The sequence below is a fragment of the Hemiscyllium ocellatum genome, chromosome 8, assembly GCF_020745735.1.
Source record: "Hemiscyllium ocellatum isolate sHemOce1 chromosome 8, sHemOce1.pat.X.cur, whole genome shotgun sequence".
NCBI lineage: Eukaryota > Metazoa > Chordata > Chondrichthyes > Orectolobiformes > Hemiscylliidae > Hemiscyllium > Hemiscyllium ocellatum.
The window spans coordinates 79,341,308-79,358,791 of record NC_083408.1 but is presented as its reverse complement, the minus strand read 5'-3'; the positions used below and the strand labels follow the sequence as shown (position 1 = coordinate 79,358,791).

Below are 17,484 nucleotides of genomic sequence, written 5' to 3'. Positions count from 1 at the left end.
TCGATGGAACTTAGAAGGATGAGGGGGATCTCATAGAACCCTGACAGTGCGGACAGAGGCTGTTTGGCCCATTGATTCTGCACTGGCCCTCCAAACAGCATCCCAATCAGAGTCACACCCTCCACCCATCCTATCCCTGTAACCCCACATTTCTCATGGCTAGGGGCTGAGAAACATATCAGACATGATCGAATGGCTTAATTCTGCTGCTAAATATCATGGCTTTATTAATGAGTAAGCAGAAAGGGCAATATCCACAAGGACAAACATTTTGAGGTGTTTGGTCAAACAGAGGCCAGGAGTGTTTTGTTTCCAGAGTTGTTGTGGTCCAAACTGCGCTGCCTTTTGGCAAATTCAGTAGTAACTTTCAAAGGATAATTGATTTGAATAAATACAGGAGATTTACTGGAGTTGCTTGTGCCCGTTTTTGGACGCCACATATCTTTGAGTAATTTTCACGATGGATGCACAGTATGTGACTGCTTAGTTCTGGACTGAGGAAGATAAGCTGTCTTCAATGCCCATGTTCTCGGTTACTGTATGAGTTAATCAGGTTGAGCACTGCCTGGGGAAACATCCAATGAAAGGAAGGGGTGGGCTGACGGATGGGGAGTGTTTACTTGTGGCTGTGTTGATTGGATGGAACTTGTGCTAAAAAAGGTTATAAACCACCTTCAGAAGGTTTCGAAATAGAAAAGCTGGAGTGCAAATGAGGGAGAGGAGGTTTGGAACAGTTGTTCGGTAAAATAAAAGACGTATGTTAAGTTGATCTTTTAGAAGTAAAAGCAGAAACCTCTATTGAGTACCAGAACGTATTTAATTGATGAATTGCAGCTCCGTAAATATTCCGCTGACTGTATAAAGTGTTAAAGCAGTCAACAGCCGAACAGAAAAGGCCCGGCCACTGTGAGCAGCTCGATCAACAAGACAGCCATCCTTTCATTGAGTGTTAGGAGGAGAAATGGCATTGGATTTCGTTGCAGGATGCCTGGGAGGTGAGCATTTTTTTATCAACAGAGAGGGGGAAGAAAAAGACAGTGTAGGCAGAACGATCGGGTTTTATTCTGAGATGATCGGCCAGGTCGCTGTGTGCCTCGCTGGGAAGATAATAAGCCTGTGGGTGCCACGTACTGTATCTGCAGAGCGATCTGTTTTAATGCAAATCGGTGGGGCACTGTCGGCTCCGGGCTCCGCTCGCCTCCGTGTGACGGTAAAGGCGGCTCGAACACTCGGTCTCTGCTCAGCGCCAGCTCAAGGTCAGGGCAGGGCAAAGGAGATTAGAAACCAGTGCTGAAGGGCTGAGGGACCGTGTACATCCCTCCCTCGGTTTCTTCCTGGCAACTGGCAGGAGCGACTTGAACTAAATTTCCCTTTCCTCTCCTGCTATGTAACTGGAAAAAACCCAGTTGCCTGCGTTGATCATCCCAGACGCTATTAATAGCATTGCTACACGTGAAAATCCATAGCGTTAGCTGATACATTCCTGGCAACAAGCTGTTGATCAAGTGTTTCTTGCAATAAGGGTTTTTTTTAAAAAAAATACACATTGAGTAAAACATTTTTCTTAATCTTTCCATATTTTCATTGAACCCTGTAGATTCCTGAGCAAAAGCGGATATGATTTGTTTCAGGTTGAATCACATCCTTATTGTGAATGTTTTTGTAATCGCTGATTGTACACAGACAGCATCAGTCAATCGAGTTCATTGCGTTCTTTTGCTGATATTTAATTAAAGTTCAAAAATTACCATTTGTGCAGTGATCAATCTCTGAAAACTATTTACTCCATTAGCCTTGTTATCAGATCAGTAATGTATTGAAATCAGATATGCATGTTTGAAGTTCAAATTCTCGGTGTAAATCAAGAATTGACTTAAAGAACGGGATTGGAAACATGGTGGTTAAATCTGGAGTCACCTTATTGAACAATGTTATAAAGGTGGGCAGGAGTATGGGGAAACAAAACTAATTAAGGATGGAGTTTTTGTAGTGAAGTTACCAAATAGTTTTAGATACATAGTCACTAAAGCAGTATGCTTCTGTACAGTAGCATATGAAGAAACAAATAAACATTGGAGTTTGACTTTTTTCCCGTAAACACATTAAAGCCACTTCTTTCTTATGCACAACTATATTTACCCACGATTGTGGGGCCGGGGGAAGGGGGAAGAGGAAATCATAAACTAATATCAAACTTAAGAGCAAACTCTCAGTGACTACACAGTTTTCACTCAGGGTAAGTTTCTACTTTATCTATATGTCCTGTCGACTTCAAAGTATTCAGATTTGTATTTTTCAAAAGTTAATGTTTTGGAGAAAGAGTTTGTGGTTTGAATAAGGCTCGTTTTTACAGTTGTTTTGCTGATCAAACTTTTACATAGATGCAACAGTGCAGGATGCTGAGAACATTCCACTTAATGAGGCTGTCTTCTTCAATCATTGACTACAAAATTGCAAACACAGTTTGAGGTATAATGCAATATTTGTAGAACTTTTCAGCCCAGTTTAATTGACATCACAAACTGAATAATATCATTCTACAATATGCTTCTATGTAAAACTATCTGAATTCTAAAGTATGTTACAACAGTTTAGTACAGAATCCTATGAGCTGTGTAATGCATTTTCATGTAAAGAACACAGTATTTCAGTTTTGCACTTTTCAAGAAGTTTCACTGTCACACCACATTTTAAATTGGCTAGATTACTTAAGTGTGGAAACAGGACCTTCGGCCCAACAAGTCCACACCAACCCTCTGGCAACTTATCGCCTTACATTTACCCTTGTCCCTCACATGAGGGGCAATTTAGCATGGCCAATTCGCTTAACCTGCACATTTTTGGACTGTGGGAGGAAACCCGCTCCCAACTGGGAGAATGTGCAAACTCCACACAGACAGTTGCCCGAGGCAGGAGTTGAACCCGAGTCCTTGGTGCTGTGAGGCAGCAGTGCTAACCACTGAGCCACTGTGCTGCCCGGCTACTCTGACTATTAATTATTGCAGTGTGTCAGGGTATTCACTATTTTGTAAATGTTATAGTGTAATGTCAAAGCACTTTCTCAGCTTAGCTTTAATAATTTAAAGTAGTGATTAAGAGTTCAGAGACTTAATAAAAGGTAATGTTAATTTGATAAAATATATTTGCATCTCTTATTGTTAATTATCAGTTAGAAATCGTGTTCATCAGGGTTTCCATTACATGTAAAAAAGCTACAGAGGGAATTGTAAACTTACCTACTACTTTGCCAGTGCCGACAAAATCTGATACCATCACAGGAAAAGAAATACTTGGCATTTCACAATCATTTTATGTTGATTGTGCCACTTCCTCAGGATGCCCCTCTTTTTAGTATTGATAACATACCATTTGACTTATGATCTTATCTTATCTTTGCTTTCCATTTCCCTTGCTACTTATTGACAAGTTGTAGTAGAAACTATATAACTTATAATGAACAAACTTTGCATTTTGGAATATTGTGAATTGTTTTATTTATTTAGGGTCATAGAGGTATACAGCACGGAAACAGACCCTTCAGTCCAACTTGTCCATGTTGACCAGATATCCTAAATTAATCTGGTTCCATTTGCCAGCATTTGATCGATGACATTCCAAATCCTTCCTATTTGTGAATCCATCCAGATGCCTTTTGAATGTTATAATTGTACCAACCTCCATCACCATCTCTGGCAGCTCATTCGATAAACATACAACCTTCTGCATGAAAAAGTTAGACCTTGAATCCCTTTTAAATCCTTCCCCTCTCACCTTAAACCTGTGCCCCTAGTTTTGGACTTCCCTACCCTGGAGAAAAGATCTTGGCTATTCACCCTGTCCATGCTCTTCATGATTTTATGAACCTTTTACGAGGTCACTCCTCAGCCTCCGAAGCTCCAGAGAAAATAGCCCCAACCTATTCGGCCTCTCTATGGTTCAAACCTGCTAACCATGGCAGCATCCTTGTAAATCTTTTCTGAACTGTTTCAATTGTCACAGCATCTTGCCTACAGCAGGCAGACCAGCATTGAATACAATATTCTAAAAGTGGTTTAATCAATATCTTGGACAGCCACAACATGACCTCCCAAAGCACTAACGAGTAAAAACAAGCATATCAAGCACATTCTTCACTATCTTGTCTACTTCTAAAGAACAATGGACATACCCTTTATGTTTGGCAGTACTGCCCAGAATCTTACCATTAAATGTGTAAGTCCTGTCCTGATTTGCCTTTTTAAAGTCCAACACCTCACCATTTATAAAATCATCAAATCCCACAGTGTGGAAACAGGCCATTTGGCCCCACACTGACCCTCTGAAGAGAAACCCACCCAGCCCCATTCCCCTACCCTATTACTCAACATTTACCCCTAACTAATGCACCTAACCTACACATCCCTGAACACGATGGGCAATTTAGCATGGCCAAGTGTGTTTTAAATTATGTTAATGTCACCATTTCTGCTGGCAGCTCATTCCATATGCATCCTGCCCTCTGTGTAAAAAATGTTGTCCCACAGGTTCCTTTTTATTGTTTCCCTTCTAATCTTAAACTGATGCCCTCTGGTCTTCGATTCCCCAACCCCTGGGAAAAGACTGAATGCATTCACTCTGTCCATGCCTCTCATGATCTTATACACTTCTATACGATCTCCCCTCTTCCTGTGCTCTAAAGAAAAAAAAAGTCCTAGCTTGTCCAACCTCTCCTGATAACTCAAACCCTTGAGTCCTGGCAACATCCATATAAATTTCTTCAGCACTCTTTCCAGTTTAATAACATCCTTCCTATAGCCAGGTGACCAAAAGTAAACACCATCTGTCACTCCTCAGACCATTTGCCCACCTGATCAGTTGTACTCTGAAAAAACCTTCTTTGCTGTCCACTGCACCATCAATTTTGGTGTCATCTGCAAACTTAACCATATCTCCTATATTCACATTCAAATCATTTATATAAATGAATAAAAGCATTGGGCCCAGCACTAATCCTTGTGGTAGTCTGCTTGGAACAGGCTTCCAGTCTGAAAAGCAACTGTCTCCTATCACTCTGTCTCCTCGTTTTGAGCTAATTTTGTATCCAAATAGCTAGATCTCCCTGGATTCCATATGATCTAACTTTATTTGAATTTTTGTTATAAACTAACATTAATTTTAGGAATTCACTTGGATATTGTTAACCCAATGATAGGTAATGGCTTAGTGTTATTATTGCTGCACGATGAATCCAGAGACCCAGCGAAACTGCTTGGGACCAGGGTTTGAGTCCCACCATGGCAGATAATGGGATTTGAATTCAGTAATAAGCTGGAATAAGAGCCTAATGATGACCGTGAAGCCATTACTGATTTTAGGAATTTGTTAGGTTCACTAATGTCCTTTCAGCAAACAAAATCTGCTATCCTTACCAAGGTAGCAGAGGAATAGGATGCCTCAGCTGGAGCTAATCTGCTCTATTTTCCTTTTTTTCTTCTCTTTTTTCTGTTTTTTAAAATCCCTCTTTGCCTGGCCTTCTCCAACTCCCAGCCACCTTTGGACTCTGTGCTGACTTGGCATAGCAGCTTCCCACCTTTGTGGTTGCCTCCCAAGCTGGCATGGCAGACTTTCTGCCCAATATGGTGGTCTTTCAGTGGTATATGGTGGTCTCTCAGCCCAGCGTGGCCTCTGCATGATCTTCTGGTCTCAAGGTGTTTCCTCGAATTGCAGTCCCACTGGGGCTAAACGTGTAAACACTGTAATCTTTGAACTGTCAGTTTTATATCTTTATCTTCTACTTAAAACTAAAAAGGTCTGCAATGTGACCTTATTTTAAGCTTAACCTTATTTTGTACATTTTGTGCTATACGGTAATTACTGCAATGTTTAACTTCTAACTTTGTTCTTTTTACCTTGTTCTTGAGATTCTGTACTTTGGTGTGGCAACATTATACATTTTTCACTGTACTCCTGTCCTGTTATACTTGAATACAATCAAATCAAATCAAATGATGTGGCCTACATGTGACTTCAGACCCACAGCAATGCTCTTAATTACCCTCTGGACAATTAGGGATGGGCAATAAATACCAGCCTGCCTTGTGACACCTACATCGCACAAATGAATTTTTAAAAAGTTTGATAGAATATATCCAGCCAATTTTTCTTAATCTCTGAAATAAATTCAGGAATTAACATGGTTAGCTATTTTTGTTGAAAATATGAACTCAACAAATATTTTCAGCTGTCTTTTGATTCTTATGAGCAGGACCAAAATAAACAATAAGCATTCCCCAAATAACAAAACTTGCATTAATAAAAATAGTCTAAATTATCCAGAATAGATACTACAAATGAAATAGTGATAGCTGAGTTGATAACTTTTTCTTATGGTTTCTGTGAGATTACTGTGCTTCATTAACTTGTTCATATTCAGTAACTTTAATTTTATTTTTAAGGATTTGCTGTTTAGTATTACTGATACCTCCATTTGGAAACAGTTGCAGTCAGAGCCTCTGGGAATTGATTGATTGAACAAGTGTCAACCAACATGTTCTGTATTGGTACACTACAAACCTCTTTTATTTACATTATTAATCTCTTAAAGCATTTCAACATAAAGGAAGAACACTGCAGTTCTACAGTGGCTTATCACAATTCTCAGGATGGCCCAAATTCCTTTACGTTCTTCCAATTAATACTTCTTGCAGTATAGTCTGTTATTTGGCTGAACATAAGAGGTAATTTTCAGGTAGCAAGGTTCCACAACAAAAAGATCTGTAAAATAAATGATTAAATTACTTTGTTAGCAATGGAGCAGCTATTGAGCAGCTGCACAAAAGGATAGAATAGTGGTTAAGTTTGTTGCATAATCACTATTGAGGCAAAGGGTTTCAACCCCACTCCAGAATTTGAGTACAAGAAATCAAGCCTGACCCTGCCGTACTGAAGGAATGATGCAGTGCCAGAGATGGCATCTTTTGGTTGAGTATGGATCTCTGATATTGATAATGGTGCCCTCCGTTATCATTGTTACTGAATAAAATAGGTATAATAATTTTATAAAACTGCACATGCATTTAATGCAGAAATCCAGCCAATGCTGTCAGTGCTGCTTTTTGAGGTTGTGCTGTTGAGATCTCCCAAAGTGTGATCCATGAACAACCATTCATCATGCCTTCAGTGAATTGATGAAAATTTTCACTTTTGTGTTCAGTCTTACTATTTAAAAAAAAACTAGGAAAAGTTATGCCTTAAGGGAGGTGGTAGTCACTAGGCCAGTAATCTAGATATTGAGGCTAATGCAGTCAGGATGTTGCTTCAAAAATCATCATAGTAACTGGTCAAAGTTATCTTTAGTAAATAAATCTGGAAATAAAAACTAGTCTTAATTAAAGAGCACCATTAAATCATTGTTAATTATTGCAAAATCCCATCTGATTCAGTAATGTCCTTTTCGAGAATGAACTCTGCCACCTTTAACTGATCTGATATAAATGAGCTACCAGAGCTGCAGCAATATGGTCAGGAATGTATATTTTCTATGGAAGAATAAAGGAAAACAAAATCTTGCTATGAGGTGTATCTGTGTGTTCAAAAAATAGTGCCTTTCACATCTTCTGCACGTCTGAAAACTTAGTACAATAGTTGGATGAAGTGCCATTACTATTGTAGTATACAAAATATGGAAGCTGATTTTTGTACAGTAAACTCTCACAGGTAACAATGTGATAATGACTAGAATGTTCCTCTGATTGGAGGGATAGATGTTGGGTCAGGTTCTTGGAGATAATTCATCTGCTCCTATTTAAAGTAGGATCTTTTGCATCCACTTGAGTGGTACTATGGTTCATCATTTCATCTGAATGATTGCATCTCCAGCAATGCAGTACTATCTCAATTTCTTTAACTCACAGACATGAAGCAATGTTTAGTCAATTTCAACATATTGTTTGAGCAATCTTTTAAAAATGTGGTTAGTGGAAAACTGCTGTAAAAAGAATGACAAAGGCAGTGAAGATACTAATCAAACTGAATGTTACTGGCTTCACTAATAAAGAAAGCTTCTGAGTTCATGTTACGGTTAGCTTTCAAGTAAATAATAAAAGAAAGTAATTCAATCCGTTACCTGTGGAAGTCTGCAATTGCAGATCAGTTTTTAGATGTGCAGTTTATTTCAGGAGTCCACAAGATTGTTTACAAACGCTGCATCGTATTTAGTTGTAAGAAGACAGATGATGACATATCATCATCACAAAGTGCCATCTCATCTGGAAATCATTTCCATGTAGCAGTCACCAAACAGCTGCCAAAATAGCTGGGTAAGTTAGGCCACAGTGCAAAATTAACTTTAGTAAAATCTTCAGCGTACATATTGTAGGAGTAGTACTGTGCATTGCTAATCATAAATGACTGAATGAAAGGTGAAATAAAATTATTCTTGTGTATTTGTATGATATTTTCAGTGTGCTCAGAACAGCTCCATAATCATGCCTTCAACTTAATATTGGGGAGAGGAAATGTAACGTGTTCAATATCTGATTTTTTTTTAAAAAGCCAATTGTTTGTTTGTTTTTCCCTGACAGATTAACCAAATTGAAATGTGTTCATTTTGAACCATCATTCAGATAATTTTCACTGTTCTTGTGATTGCAATTAGCATTGTCCTTTAAGTCATACCTTCCATAATGTACATAGAACATTACAGCACAGTGCAGGTCCTTTGGCCCTTGATGTTGCGCCAACCTGTGGAACCAATCTGAAGTCCATCTAACCTACACTATTCCATTCTCATCGATATGTCTAACCAACGACCATTTGAATGTCCTTTAAAGTTTGCAAATCTACTACTTTTGCAGGCAGGGTGTTCCACGCCCCTATTACCCTGAGTAAAGAAACTACCTCTGACATCTGTCCTATATCCATCACCCCTCCATTTAAAGCTATATCCCCTCATGCTAGCCATCACTATCCGAGGAAAAAAGGCTCTCATTGTGCACCGTATCTAACCCTTTGATGATCTTGTATGTCTCAATTAAGTCACCTATCAACCTCCTTCTCTTTTATTGGTCAGAGTATTGAGTACAGGAGTTGGGAGGTCATGTTACAGCTGTACAGGACATTGGTTAGGCCACTGTTGGAATATTGCGTGCAATTCTGATCTTCCTATCGGAAAGATGTTGTGGAACTTGAAAGGGTTCAGAAACAATTTACAAGGATATTGCCAGGGTTTGGAGGATTTGAGCTATAGGGAGAGGCTGAACGGCTGGGGCCGTTTTCCCTGGAGCGTCGGAGGCTGAGGGGTGACCTTTATAGAAGTTTATAAAATCATGAGGGGCATGGTTAGGATAAATAGACAAAGTCTTTTCCCTGGAGTTGGGGAGTCCAGAACTAGAGGGCATAGGTTTAGGGTGAGAGGGGAAAGACATAAAAGAGATTTAAGGGGCAACTTTCTCATGTAGAGGGTGATACATGTATGGAATGAGCTGCCAGAGGATGTGGTGGAGGCTGGTACAGTTGCAACATTTAAGAGACATTTGGATGGGTATACGAATAGGAAGGGTTTGGAAGGATGTGGGCTGGGTGCTGCAGGTGGGACTAGGTTGGGTTGGGATATCTGGTCGGCATGGACAGATTGGACAGAAGGGTCTGTTTCCGTGCTGTACATCTCTATGACTCGATGAAAACAGACTCCAGTCCCTCAGCTATTCCTCATAAGACCTCCCCGCCCTACCAGGCAACATGCTAGTAAATCTCCCCTGAACCCTTTCCAAAGCTTCCACTTCCTTTTTATAATGCGGTGACCAGAACTGTACGCAGTACTCCAAGTGCAGCCACACCACAGCTTTGGAAAGCTGCAACATGACCTCATGGCTCCAAAACGTAATCCCTCTACCAATAAAAGCTAACACACCGTATATGTTCTTAACAACCCTATCAACCTGGGTGGCAACTTTCAGGAATCTACACACATGGACACTGAAATCTCTCTGCTCATTTACACCAAGAATCTTACCATTAGCCCATTACTGTGTCCCTGTTACTCCTTCCAAAGGGAGTAACTTTGGAAGTAAGTGAGTAACTCCTCACACTTTTCTGCTTCAAACTCCATTTGCCACCTCTTAGCCCAGCTCTGCAGCTTATCTATGTCCCTCTGTAACCTGCAACATCCTTCAGCACTATCCACAATACAGTTGTATGTGCAATTTATTTCAAATGAAAAATAATCCATTAGAACAGTAACCTGATTGATGCAGCAGGTATTGGTCTGTAGCAGACAATTAAAAACCTATCCAATTTGAAATAAGTGTGAGAATAACATTGATTGTTAAATTTAGGTTAATAGGTAACTGAAATTGAGTAATTTTTGCCCAAATTGCCTGTATAAACTCACTGGAACTTTTTTATTTTTAAAATTTTTTTATTCTAAACTCTCAAACTGGGTTAAATAAAATAAACACTGGATGTTTTATTCAAATCTGCAAGATAGAGATCCAAGATGGCGGCGACCCTTCTTTCTTTCTCCATCTCACTTTTACTCAGATTTCCATGGGGGGGGTGTGGGGCTTGTTCTTTGGTGTCCTTTTTATAGCTCATGTGGCTTATTTGATTTGTGGGGGAGGTTTTTCTAGAGTGGGGTTTTCTTTTTTCTTATTTTGTTGCCTAATACTTGCTGGGATTGCAATTTTGTAACTTTATATATTCTTATTCTGCATTGTTTTTATTAAACATATCCAGGTGTTAGTATGGGGGAGGGATAGGTCACTCACTTTAACTGGATCAGTGGTGCTGGAAGAGCACAGCAGTTCAGGCAGCATCCAACGAGCAGCGAAATCAACGTTTCGGGCAAAAGCCCTTCATCACTTTAACTTCTGTTTTATAAGACACTTGAATTTGTTTACTCCATTTTGTAATGCTTAGGCCGAGGGCAGGGCCCAAGATGGAAGAGGTTATGGTGGTGTTATTGCTAGGTGTAATGCCCCCGGGAGCAAGTATCCTTTTCAAATATTCTTTGTGTTATTTTTATTAGGAGTAGTTCTTAATTGTGTTGAGTGAAATGTTTTAAAGAGTATTTTTATATGTAAATTTTCTGTGGTCTTTATTCAACGTCCTTTTGGGTGGGGTTCTTCCTCCTGGTGGTTCTCGGGCTTGCCTGGACGATCGTGGCTAGCCATTCGCCAATCAAAAGGAAAAAGATATTATCATGTCTTAAAAAAGAAAGGGTTGATGTAGCTCTCTTACAGGAGACACATTTACTTGATAAAGAACACTCAAAGCTATAATAAGGTGGATTTGGTCAGGCATTCTTTTCATCTTTCAGCTCAACATGTAGGGGAGTAGCCATTCTTATTCAGAAGAATCTTCCTTTCCAAATGTTAAGCCAGATAAAAGATGAGTCTGGACAGTATATATTGATCAAAGCCCTAATATACGGAGACGAATACGGGATTTTGAATCTTTATTGTCCCCTGGTACACCCTTTTAAATTTGTAACAGAAGCATTCTCTACCTGCAACTCCTCACCAAAGCTTAGGTGATTAAAAAAACACATGAACTTGAGATTTTAAGTGGACAAACTAGACAAGGGATGAAATTTAAAATATTTTGCAGATTTTTTTAAATGGGTATTTTTATTGAATAAAAGAAAATGAGTTTTTTTTACAAAATTACAAAAATAATACAAACTAGTGTATTCCACTTTACAATATAATAACACCAATACAAAATTAAATAAATAAAACCCAAATAACTACTAACCTATTCTACAAACAACCAAAACATAAAATAGGATATCATACATTGGTAACAGTAAAGACCAAAGTGATTAAATAACTAGATATATGCTCAAAATAGATTTACATCAAGTCATAATAGAACCCGTATTTATCCGGGATTCCTCCTCCCGGGGACCCTGAACCAGCCAGAACCATTACCACAGCTAAGTAAAGCCCTAGACAATATGGCCGAAATGTCTATGTTGATGTAGTTCAAAAAGGGCTGCCATGTTTTATAAAATAATTCTGTTTTTTGGTGCACCATATTCATGAGGAAGTCAAGGGGAATATATTCCATGACTATCCTATGCCAGTTTGAAAGTCCTGGGGGGCCTTCGGATATCCAATTCACTAAAATATTTTTCCTCACACAAGAGGATAGTAAATAATTTCCTTCCGTATACATCCAGGGAGGGAAAATTTGGAGAGCTGAAAAGTAGGGATGTTGGATCCGATCCAACCTCTGTACCCAAAATCTCTGTGAAGGCATTCGCTATTCTATCCTAATACCTATGGATCTTAAGGCATGTCCGTGGACAATGCGTGAGAGTGCCAATTCCTATTTTACATTTGGGGATGCTCCTGCCTTGAATTTTGCGAGTCGTTCAGGTGCCATGTGAGCCCTGTGAAGTATCTTCAATTGAGTAGGCTGGGTTCTGTTACAAATAGAGATCTTTCTAGCATTTTCCCAGACGTCCTCCCACATTTCTAAAGAGATTTCCAACCCTAGTTGATTGCAGGTTTTATATAGCCGTTTCATGTCCTTCGAGACCTTATTGTATAGTGAATGATAAGGAGTACTCACCAAGGGCGGCCCCATCAGCCATAGCACTCTCCTTTCCCTATCCGATTTGTAAGAATTGACTATCAGTATGGTCTTCTTTTGTTTAAAGTCTCATATTTGAAAATACCGAAAGAGGTCCTTGATAAGCCGTCCAAACTTTGGTGCAGCTCTCAAAGGACATCATAACCTCCCCATCAAACAGGTCTCCCAAGCAGGTGATATCTCTGGACTCCCAAGTTTTAAATGTAGCATCCGTCAGCCCTGACTGAAATCCCGATGCTCCCACTATGGGCGTATAAGGGGAGGCTTTTTGAAGGTTGCCCTCATCTTGTCACATTGTTTTCCAGGCTTTCATTGTATTTAGTACAATAGGGTTTTTACAATAGTCCGTAATCACTCTCCTCTTGTCTATATATAATAGATTGATATGGGGACGTTTTGCTTGGGAAGTCTCAATATCTAACCAGATTGATTGGGTCTCTCTTGTGGGTCACAAATAGCTACATTAGATAATAAGGAGCTCAACTGGTACCTCCTGAAACCTGGAAAGTCCAGTCCTCCCCTTGCTTGTGGGATCTGCGCTTTTCTAATTTGATAAGGAGCCGAGCCAGCCTGTCTCGGCAGCATCAAGGGGAGCATTCTCATAAGGTATAGAAGATAAGGTAGGATATTCATCTTAACTGCGTAGCCAGGATATTGGGCGATCTCCCCAGCGTTGAAGGTCCTGCCTTATTTTCTCTAAGTGTACGTAATTGGCTTTATATAGCTGACCAAATACTGGGGTGATAAAAATACCTAAGTACAGAAAACATTCTAGTGACCAATGAAAGGGAAAGCAAGATCCGTCCAGTAAGTTGGATATACTGGCAAAGCCTTCCATTGGCATGGCCTCCAATTTCATAAAATTGACTTTGTAACGAGAACATACCGAATAGATTGACCACTTGAATTAAGCGGGGCACGGATGTCAAAGGATCATTTAAGAAAAGGAGGACATCATCCGTGTAGAGAGGAATTTTGTTTTTGCCGATCCAACCCTTGGAGCCGTTGTCTTAGGGTCAGTTCGTATAGCGTCTGCTAGTAGTTCAATCACTAGCGTAAATAATAATGGTGAAAGAGGACATCCCTGGTGACAGCCCCTGCCAATGCTAAAGCTATCCAAACTTAAACCGTTGGTGATCACCACAGCTTTGGGATCATTATATAATACTGAAACTCATTTAGTAAAGACCTCTCCGACACTGAACCTTTCCAGCGTCTAAAAAAAGATATGTGGGGGCATCCAAGGATCAGGAAAATTGACATTTCAGGCAGAAGTCCTTCATCAGGAATGATGTGTATTTTTTTTATCACCTAAGCTTTGGTGAGGAGTTGCAGGTAGGCCAAACTAGTTAAGACTGGCAGATTTCCTTCTCTAAAGGACATGTGAACTAGATAGTTGACATGTTCACCATTTGAGATTAGCTTTACATTCTAGATTCAGGATAGCTCAACATGAGCTATTGAGCCTGCAGCCAGTTTTTGGGTTTGCATGTGCTACTCCTGGCATGCTTTCCTGTACTCACCATTGAGCGAGGAGTGATTCCCTGGTGGCTGCTTATTTCTGGAGCCAGGAACATGCCACACACTGAGGTTTTATGAGAGGAAATTAGGTTAGATGAGAATCCCTACAGTGTGGAAACAGACCTTTCGGCCCAACAAGTCCACACTGACCCTCCAAAGAGTAACCTATCCAGACCCATTTCCCTCTTGACTAATGACTTATGGGCAATTTAGCATGGCCAACTCACCTGGCAAGCACATCTTTGGACTGTGGGAGGAAACCAGAGCACCCAGGGGAAACCCACGCAGACACAGGGAGAATGTGCAAACTTCACACAGACACCTGAGGCTGAAATTGAACCTGAGGCCCTGGAGCTGTGAGGCAGCAATGCTAACCACTGAGCCATGATGCCGTCCACAGCAACTCATGGATGCCCAAATATCTAATGTTGAGCTGTAAGATCTGTTCTTTCTCATTCAGCACTGTGGTGCCACAGTACAGTTGAAGATGGCATCCTTTTGAGGTATAATGTTGTTTCCACAAGGACTGTGTGGCATTGACTCCAACCAATGTTGTGAACAAATGTGTCTGTGAAAGGTTGATTTAGTTAGAATTTTCTTAGTATCTGCCAGACTGGGGCAGATTTTTTCTTAAGGGCCTTGTCAGTCGTGGTGCTACTGAGTCAGTCTTGGTGTTGGACATTGAAGCACCCTCAATGCTTCTTCCAAATTGTGTTCACAATAGATGAGCACTGATTCATCAGCTGCGTAATTAGTGTATCCTGGCCCATGTCTGACCTAACACCATAAGATTTTGTGACGTCTTTAACTTTTGAGATGAATTTTAGTCTTAAGAACTGATCACTAATATTGCAGTGTTTTGAGATGTTTGCTTCATCATTTCCTTCAAACATTTGTCTAATTTACTTTACTTTGAGTGGTATGGCCATTTTGATTATTGCTTATGCGAAGCAGACCACACTGGGCCCTTGCTGACTCTGCTTCTGTTTCTTACATTCTTCTGCTTAGTGACAAACCATTTTTGCCTGTGCTGAGTCTCCAGTTTAGAGTTTAATCTTAGGATTGCAGGTGATATATTTTTGTACATATTGGTTTGGGGCGGTTTTATTTATTTTAAACTTTAGCTGACCTACCCAGTTAAGTATTGTTGTTAATTGCTGTTGTGCCATAATTTATTTGCAATTATATTTGCATTTGAACTGTAGGTCTAATGACTGGGAAGTTGACAATTATCAGGATATCATACCATCAAAAACAAATGTGCATTGGCTAAAAAATATTGCATGATTTCCAAAATAATGTCACTTGATTAGTTATGTGTGTAATCTATCCCAATCTTTTTAATAAAGATTTTGAATTTTGGTTTGCTAATGACCGTTAGCTGAATGCAGTGGTAGCTGTTGCTCACCAGTATCTTTCTCTATGTAATAGAGCAGAATTAGAGCAGAAATGACATTGTATCATGCTCTTCAGACCCTTCACTTTGTTGAAGGTATTTATCCTTAGTTGTATTTGTTATTCAATAAGCGTTCTTAAAAAGATGTTTGTCGCATCAGTATTTACTGTGAAGGAAGAAATCGAATCTAAGGAACTCTGGGAAATAAATAGCGAAAAGTGTTCACATTACAGAAGAGAAGGTCCTGAAGGTCTTAAAAGACATAAAGATAGATAAATTTTGTGCGACCTGTCCCCCTGGACATTTTGAGAAGCTAAGGAAGAAATTGTGGGTCCTCTAGCAGAGATACTTGTACCATTGACAGCCATGGGTTACATGCTGGAAGACTGGAGGGTGGCTAATGTTGTGCCATTACTTAAGGCAGCAAGGAAAAACCAGGGAACTACAGACTGGTCAACTGGAGTCAATGGTAAGTAAGTTGTTTGGGGGGATTCTGAGAGACAGCAGCTACATGCATTTGAGAAGGCATGGACTGATTAGAGGTAGTCAGCATGGTTTTGTGTTGGGAAATCGTGTCTCTCAAATTTGAGTGAATTTTTTAAAGAGGTGACCAAGAAGATAGATGAAGGCAAAGCGGTAGACATTGTCTACATGGGTTCAGCAAGGCTTTCAAAAAGGTTCTGCGTACTAGACTGGTTAGGAAGGATAAATTGCATGGGATCCAGGGAGACCTAGCCAATTGGATACAAAGTTGGCTCCATGGTGGTGGGAGCCAGAGGGTGGTTGCAGAGGGTTGTTCAGACTGAAGGCCTGGATGACCAGCAGTGTGCTGCAAGGATCGATGCTGGGTCACTGTTTGTTTGTTATTTATAAAAATGATTTGGATTAGAATATAGGAGATGGTTAATAAGTTTGTGGGTAACACCAAAATTAGTGATAACTGGATAGTGAAGAAGGTTTTCTAAGGGAACAATAGGATCTTGATCAACTGGTCTAGTGAGCCAAAGAATGGCAGTTAGAGTTAATTGAGATGTATACAAGGTGCTACATTTTAGTAAGACAAACCTGGCAGGACTTGTATAATTAATGATAGGGCCTGGGGGAGTGTTGTTGAACTGAAAGATCTAGGGGTGCAGATACATAGTTCCTGGAAAATGATGTCACCGGTAGACGGTGGTAAAGAAGGCATTTGGCACAATTGCCTTTACCTGTCAGAGCATTGAGTACAGAAGCGGAACATCACTTTAGGCTGTACAAGACATTTGGAGTCTTGTGTACAATTCTGGTCACCTTGCTTTAGAAAGTATATTATTAAACTGGAGAGGTTAATTTTTTTTGATGTACAAGAATGTTACCGAGCCTGGAGGGTTTCAGTTATAAGGAGGGACTGGATAGACTGGAATGTTTTTCCCTTGGAGCATAGGAGGCTCAGGCGGTTTCCTTTTTATTGAGGTTTATAAAATCATGAGGCACACAGATGAGGTGACTAGCCAGGGTCTTTTCCCCAGGGTAGTGGAATCCAAAAACTGGAGAGCATAGGTTTAAGGTGAGGGGAAAAGATTTCAAAGGGACCTGAGTGGCAATGTTTTCACATAGAGGTTGGTACATATATGGAAGAAGCTGCCAGAAAAAGTGGTAGAAGCGAGTACAATTACAACATTTTAAAAGACTTTTGGATAGATACATGGATAGGAAAGGTTCAGAGTGATATGGGTCAAATTCAGGCAAATGGGACTATTTCAGTTTAGGAAATCTGTTTGGCATGGTTGAGATAGGCCAAAAAGTCTGTTTCTGTACAGTTTGACTCAAATTGCAAAATTATTTAAATTAGTCCTTCAAACTTGTGATACTGAATTAAATTTCTCAGCCACCATTTACTCAATGGATGCAGAACTTCGTTGAGGCTTTCTTCTGGACTAAATCGTGATTTTGCTGATATTTGAGTTGGAGTCTAAAAGATCAACAGAATAACTACATCCATGTTCCATTCT

The 17,484-nt window shown here is 39.9% G+C and overlaps 1 protein-coding gene across 1 annotated transcript in view; it reads left to right on the top strand.

The window, feature by feature from the left end:
- Positions 1–699: 699 nt before the first annotated feature.
- LOC132817945 (mitochondrial basic amino acids transporter) overlaps positions 700–17,484 on the top strand; it is a 48,737-nt gene continuing 31,952 nt past the window's right edge. Inside the window, exon 1 of the mRNA XM_060828498.1 lies at positions 700–995. Coding sequence (XP_060684481.1) covers positions 962–995 — 34 coding nt within the window. The 5' untranslated portion in view covers positions 700–961. The remainder of the gene's footprint in view (positions 996–17,484) is intronic.